This window comes from Motacilla alba, chromosome 2 (genome assembly GCF_015832195.1).
Source record: "Motacilla alba alba isolate MOTALB_02 chromosome 2, Motacilla_alba_V1.0_pri, whole genome shotgun sequence".
NCBI classification, from domain to species: domain Eukaryota; kingdom Metazoa; phylum Chordata; class Aves; order Passeriformes; family Motacillidae; genus Motacilla; species Motacilla alba.
In genome coordinates, this window is record NC_052017.1 from 65585440 (window position 1) to 65592800 (window position 7361).

Here is a 7361-nt window from a genome sequence, read left to right on the forward strand (position 1 = left end):
TGCAGGTTTCCCAGCACCTCTTTTAGATATTCCCTGAAAGAGTGTGATGGATTAAAAACCTCGGCTGACATAGACCTCTCAGGGGTGTGCAAGACTGACAGCTTGGAGGTGGCTCCCCAGGGTCTATCGACACCTTGAAACTGATGCAGTTGCATCAACCTGTGAGTGGGTGGTAATGAAAGGCAATGAACCTCAACCAGAGGCATTTTGGCTTCCATTTTACTTGCCAGAAATTCTCGGTGTGTTGGTCTGACTTAAATGTTCACTGAAATCTGAAGCAGCTTCTGCCTGGAAAAGTTCCCACAAACAGAAAAACAAGTACAAAGGTGAGCAAGTGGTATTGAGCAGAGTCTGCCTGAGACAAGTTCTTAGGAGGAACAACAAAGTCTCCTATTTCTTCATCAGGGAAATAGCACAATGTGATTTTTGAGGAGGAAACTAACATAAGGCCTTTTCAGGTCTCTATTGCTCTGTCAAATTGCAAATAAAAGGGAGGTGAACTGTAGGAGCCACTTCATCAAGGTAACAGTCTTAGGTGAATAGGATTGTTGTGTCATCTCAGAACAAGCAGTTACATGTTTCCATTGAAATGAGGTGTAGTCTTGTTCCCTGTTCTCTGGTCTGTCAGTTACACAAGACACCTTTCTCCTGAAAGGTTTCTTTAAGTCTTCCCAGTTGTAAAACTGGATTTGTTCCCCATTTTGTACTGGAGCATCTCTATTTTTTGGTTGAAGTGTTTAGTATGTATTCACCTCTAGACAGAAACTGAGGCTAGAACCTTTCCATCTGGTCCTTTAGCTGAGATTTTATGAAGTCGTGAACAATGGAGGGAAGGGTAAATACAGAAACATACATGCAGCCCTTACCATAAAAAGCACTTGTATTTTAGCAATAACAAAATATGTATTTTTTACAGTATTTCTATTTTGCTGATTCTCGAAGTCTAATAGACTGAATATCTTTTTGCTATTAAGCATCATAGATTACAGCTGAAGTCATAATATTCTGTGAAAAGCCACCTATCTCAATGAGTTTTGATTTGATTTTTTTGTTTAGTTGATTGTATCAGATGCTGTTTATTCCACTCAGATCCACAAATAAAAACCATTTATTATTATTTTTGGTGACACTAATTTGGTGTGCAAAATGACATTTTTGGTCCCCTGCCCATCTCTTTAAAGAGTACTGACTAAAACTTTGCTGAAAAAGATAAAACAGCAGAGAAATAACAAACAAACGAAAAAACCAGGACCCACAAACAAACAACTAAAATGACAAATTACACCCTGGAAACCAAAACTCCATTTTTTTCATGCCTTGTTAGACTATTAGAAAATACTTATTTGCAGCAAATTGGTGCAGAGGTAGAAGTGAGGAACAGAATGCTATAGCTTATAGAAAAGTATTGGCATAGCTGGAGATCAGGTACACTCCTTAGCACCCATCCACTGTCCTCTTTGTAGTGGGAGATATTTCTGCAGTGCTTTGGAGACGAGAGAAGCTGAATCCAAAGGACTCTCTACATAATGCTGTGTTACAATGAACCTTTTCAATGTGTTAGTACAGTAAAATCCCCGTTATCTGAATTCCATATTCTTCAATTACCGTAGCTTGTGATTCAGATAAATGGGAATCACCAAGATATAAACTTGCATTGTATATTACCTCACTGGATATTAATCTCTTTCTTACATTATTTATATAATCGGCAGCATGATTTGGCACATAAACACAGCAGGTTTAGTTTATTTTAGAAAATCAGTGCAAATTATATCTTGCACCAAAAAATGCATTCAAGTTATATCTCAAGGTACAAATCTGAATTAATATTAACCAGGCTTTGTGTGTTCAAGTTTGTAAGCATATCCTAGCAGATTCATCAGAAAGAAAGCTAGTCAGTACAGATGAAAAATAAGAAATTATTATCTGTGATGCAGCACACGTAGAAGGGAAGATAGGATCTACTTTCATTCTTTTCCAGCTGCTGGAAGATTTTAAATAGTACTTTGGATTGCTTCTTTCTTTTATTTATATTAGAGAATGGAGTAGAGAAAGTCTTAGGGCAACTGAAGCCCTATGGTAAATTGATTGAAGTAGACGAAGGTATAATTTGTTTTTTCATTTTTTTTCCTGGCACTACAAGAAGAGATGATGCTGAAGGTAGCTTTTCTGAACATCAGAAGTGCAGATAAAGTTTATTGTTTTGTGGGATGGTTTAGTTAGATGTAGTGCTGCTCTTTAAAGATTAGGCCAGCCTCATTAAACATGGGTGTACATTAACCACTTCAATCTACAGCTTCTGCCTGTCTTCATGGTTAGCATTTGGTTGCTGCTGAATGCTTACTGTATTTTTAGGTTTAGCTTGTTCATGCAGCTGAAGTTTATCTGAGCTTGGGGTTTTTTGGGGTTTTTTTTTGTTTTCTTTTTTAGTTTGGTTTTTTTTTTGGTTTTTTTTTGGTTTTTTGTTTTTTGTTTTTTGGGTTTTTTTGGGTTTTTTTTCTGAAAGAAAACACGCACACTAGGAGTCCAGAATACCTCATTCTCTTTTGAAGCTGTGCTACCTCCTTGCTGACTGTCAGGGATGGGAAGGGGCATAGGTATTGCCCCCTGTAGAATGGGTGAATCAGGTATGTTTGGTTTTGAGGTGGGAAAAAAGTGCCATCCAATCCTGGTACTCATTTTGATGCTCAAAGATGACATAAAAGCTGCACGCCAGGGAGGAATGCCCACTGAGGAGGAAGAAAGCAGCCCTGCACTCCTCTGTGATTGGGAATGACTGTGTTGTTGCTGGGTGGAACAGCATAATGCTGCTGCTGCTCCTGCTCCAGCACTGTGATGTTTCTGTTCCAGATTGTGCTGACTCACATTCAAGAAAATATGATACACAGACACATTGCACTGTAACTCTTTTCCTTCCCCCCAGTAACCTCGGTAAGTGTTTGGTTTCTTTTTCCTCTCTTTGGCTAGCGTGGTGCTAATATAGCTTTACTGTTAGAACTAATAGGAGGGGGAAAGGCAACCTTGTAAACAAACTGGTAGCAGACAGATTAATCTTGGAGAGGGCATTTAAATGCAACCTGCTGTTTGTGGTATGTCCACCTCCCTCTAAAGCTGATCAATCCTGATAACTCGCCCATCTCTACAAACTACACTTGTTAGAGCTGTGTTCTTAAATGGGAGAAGTGCTTACAATGCCCATTTACAACTGTATTCTGTTTAATTAGTCAGCACAGCCAGTGCTGCAGGGATAGATCACTTGCCTTTAAAGATTTGAGAATGTTAATAGTACAGTATATCATTTTAATTATTATTGGATTAATGTTGTGTCTCGAAGAACATCTAATGCAAATCACAAGAAATGGCCTGAAGTGACCCAAGGGTTGTGCTTTATTAGAAAAGTAATAGGTCCATTGCTTAAATATAAAAAGAGGTTCTTTCTTCAAATGTCACTCTGCACTGGGCTTCTCCGTGTGTGTATGTAAAAATGAAATCCTTTTACTTCCACTTTGTCCACAGAAAGTTTCTGTAGCTAATGCACTAAATGGCTGAGAGAGCAACTGTTATATCAAGAGATGAAGAGGAGATCCAAAACAGCAGTGATGATGAAGACAGATTTCCGACTCAAGTTGCTGTAACAACATCCCCTGGTTGCTCTGCCAGCCCTTCACTAGACAGCCTTGATAAAGACAAGGGAAGCTCAACAGTGCCAGAAAGACTGTCTGTCCTCTCCAGCAGGGCAGTGGATCAGCTAAAAGCCCCAACTGGCCCAGAGATGGTTTGTGGTGGCCAGGCACAGAGGACAGCCCCTGGGCTGGCTGAGCATCCTCTGGCAGCTGTAGATGCATCCTTAGGTGCCTCCTCATGCCCTGCAGCAGTTGATAACCTGCTGCCTGTGGACCTTGCCTCCCTGCGTGCCAAAAGCCCTTGCTGCAATGGCAAACTGAGTTCAGAGGTGCCACGGGTCCCAAGGGTGCCCGGAGAGGCCAGCGAGGCCCTGCAGGCAGGGGCTGACACGCAGCAGGCAGGGAGCGGCACCGAGAGCAGCATGGCCTCTTGCAGTTTGGGCCATGTGATTTGGATGAAGGCCACAACAGTAATGGAGACCTTAGAAAATAAGAAAAAGGAGGAAAAGGAGAAGTACCGGCTCCAGCTAGCTATGTACCGGCGGCTCCTGCTGTTGCGCTCCATCAGGAGTTTGCATAGGCAGCTGGAGCAGCAGCAGGCCAGGCTGCAGGAATGCTATGGCATGGTGATAAATACAAAGAAAGAAGTGTTGAAACACATTTGTACAACCTCACCCTCACCTTCTCCGTAATCATGTTGCTGCCTGCAGAAATGAGCTTTGCAATGCCACCCGAGCCGCCAGTAAGCTTGCATGCCATACGGGTGGTGTCCTCGTGTACGCCGAGTGGAGAGGAAACAGCAGCAGCAGCAGAACAAGAAGAGAGGAGAGAAGGTACAGCGTTGGCCCCTGAATTTATCTGGAGGAATAAAGAGCAAGGGTGAACCTGTGCAAGAAGCTGGCTCCTGATGCCCATTCAAAGCCTCAAGGTGAAAAAGGATTTTTTTGGCAGATAGGTTTGTAAAAAGAAAAAAAATCACCACAAACTGGGAACCTAGTCTGTCACCTGACCCATGAAGGTGGCTGGATGCAAAGTTGCTGCCTGCTGAATATGTGATATGGCACATCTCCCTTCTACGTTCAGAGCCAACAAAACTAGAACAAATTAGGGTTTATTTCTCTGCAAGAATACCTGAATTTAAAAAGCCAGGATATTTGAAACGCTTAGGCTCAGGCTTGATTATATCTACCTAGCTGCCTGTTTTTCACAAAACTGCAAAGGACACTGTATGTTTGCAAACTCTACTTGCCTTTAAAATTTATTCAGATTGATCAGAAATTATTGTGGGAAGGTAGGACAGCCAAACATACACAGGGAAAGAGTGCAAATGCCTAAGCCTGATTTCCTCAGGAAAGTAATGTAAAAACAAGGGCCTTGTAGTCTGACATTGCATTGGAAACCCAGGCTGGCAGTGCCAGGGGAATGTTCAAGGTCTGCACAATTATTAATCTGCTGCTAATTCCCAGTGGCACTAGCATCTGCAAATCAAGCATATTTTGTGCCTTACTGCTGTCATTTAATGGAAGTTGGTGACAATTAGCACTTTTTATCCAGGTGTATTAGACATGTGGAAAACCCTGCAGCGCTGTTTCTCCAATTGCAAGGTTAGGATGCCTGCAGGGAATTTGATGTCAGTATGCAACAAACACACAGGGAAAATGAAAACAAAAAGATGCAACTTTCTTGTATGCATTTAAAAGGCAATGTGAGTCACTATTATTGAACAGTAAATTGAATAGTTGAATGTGCTATTTTAGGATTGGAAGCAAAATATGATTCAAGAAGAAAAGCTACAGAAAATTTTCCCATTCTAGGACTTCAAGGGATACAGAAAAATCACTTTTTTTTCCCAAATATTTATTTCTGATCATGCCAGCTTTCCTTTCCCCCTGTTGTTTTTCAATTTTTTATATAATTGATTATCTAGATGAACAATCAAACAGGTTTTAGTGTGGGGTTTTTTTCTGCATAAAAAGGCAGGTCTACTTTTAATCATCCTTTATGAAAATAATGTGCTATATAGAGGATAAATTTTATTCTCACTTTTTTTTTTGGTACATATACAGGGAGGGGTATGTGCTCTCCCTGTATATGTACCAAATATGTAACAAAATACATGTTGGTGTATGCATGTCCACACACCTCCCTGTATTCAAAAAGTTATGAAAGGCTGATGCTTCTTTTCCTGTAGCAGAAGCAGGAATAATCTCTCAAAATAATCTCTGCTGTCTACGAGGAGTTCGGTTGATTAAATTCACATGCACACATCTGTGAGCAAGGTATTGAAGTACTTCAACAAATGAAGTGCAGCACAACATTGTCATTATTCCGTCTTTGTATTTCTGTGCACCCAAAAATTATGGAAGCCCCCTGGGTATGCACAACCTTAGACAGGTTCATTCATTTCCTTGGGCCCTTGTTTAGCCTCTCATGCAACACGAACCAGTAACTTTGAATGCAGAATTACCATAGAAACATCCTTGGCATCAAGGAGATATTTGAAGGAGCAACCTCTACTGCCTCATCTGGGGAATTCAGGTTGCCAGAGGCCTTTAGTGGGCTACAGAAGAGAACCTGTGGTCGCATGTGACTGGGAAACATTACTCCTGAGCTCTGATCCCATCTCAGTCTCTGCTCAGCCTAGGGAAAGCTGTTCTCTCTCAGCAATGCAGGTTGCCTAAAGAATGCTTAAATACTAAACTTGCCTCAAAGGTAACCTGTTCTTTCTTCATGTGCCTCTCAAGAAGGATTCAAGGGGTTGATCATGGCCAAGAGTGCTACATAAAGATTTTAAAATTGATTTCCCCCCATACTTCTTGAACTAGAAAAGCCTTTTTGTCATTATTAAGAGTAAGTGTTATGTGAACCAAGCACAAGCAAATCACTATGATGTCACCTCCTTTGGGGAAAGATGTATTGATGAAGGGTCACATCTCAAAAATATTGCTGCATTTTGAAACCAAATGTAAAATTGTTTCCATTAGGAAGACAGTCAAAATGAATATTGTTGTTAATGTTAGCTAACTTTTCTTTTGAACTGAAAAAGAATTGTCTTTTAAAGTGTATTCAGGTTGACTAATACTATCATGTAACTTTCCACGGAAATAAAATAGATCAATGAAATATCACCCTACCCCATCAAACTACAAAAATACCCTGTTAAAAGAAAGTAACTGTTTTGCCTCAGTAGCTGCTAAAGTACAGCACTGTTCTGCAATTGCTCCAAGAGTGCCCTACATTACTGCATAGAGCTACCTATAGTGTCATATTTGCATTAAGGAGTGACTAGAATAAGATTAAGAAATACATTTCACATAACAACTAGTGCAGAAATAGTTAGCCTGTCAATCTGTCCAACTATAAATTCTTTGTGGCAGAACAGTGATAATCTTTGTTTTGCATGACATCTCATAAAATTTCCTGTTCCTAACTGGAATCAGTAGATGCTTCTGCATTATGACTATTAAATACTGAAAGATTTGTGCATGAGCAATGCTGTCTGATAGCTGGCAGGAAAATGAAGCCAAGAGTTATTCTGTGTGTGCACACTCTTTCCATGTAGTACTTCTATGGATACAAGCAAAATAAATATTAACTGAGGAAATAACTTCAGTATTTGCAAGAATTTGCTTTTCAGCCAGTGCTTCTAGTGGTTACTAATAAGTGGAGTTGGACAAAACAGTTAAAGGCAATATGATTTTTAAAATTAGTTTATTTTAGAAGCTTGGAAAATGCGGC

The 7361-nt window shown here is 40.3% G+C and overlaps 1 protein-coding gene across 1 annotated transcript; it reads left to right on the plus strand.

Annotated features, from left to right (window-relative positions):
* Positions 1 to 2811: 2811 nt before the first annotated feature.
* On the plus strand, positions 2812 to 5610 carry LOC119697670 (UPF0500 protein C1orf216-like). Its single transcript, XM_038128710.1, has 2 exons — positions 2812 to 2931; positions 3517 to 5610. Exon 2 carries the CDS (start codon positions 3542 to 3544, stop codon positions 4313 to 4315), a length of 774 nt encoding a protein of 257 aa, XP_037984638.1. The 5' UTR covers positions 2812 to 2931; positions 3517 to 3541; the 3' UTR covers positions 4316 to 5610.
* The last annotated feature ends 1751 nt before the right edge of the window (positions 5611 to 7361 follow it).

What these genes read in the sequence shown, in the direction of transcription:
- LOC119697670 (XM_038128710.1), top strand. Translation starts at nt 3,542, where the DNA reads ATGGCTGAGAGAGCAACTGTTATATCAAGAGATGAAGAGGAGATCCAA.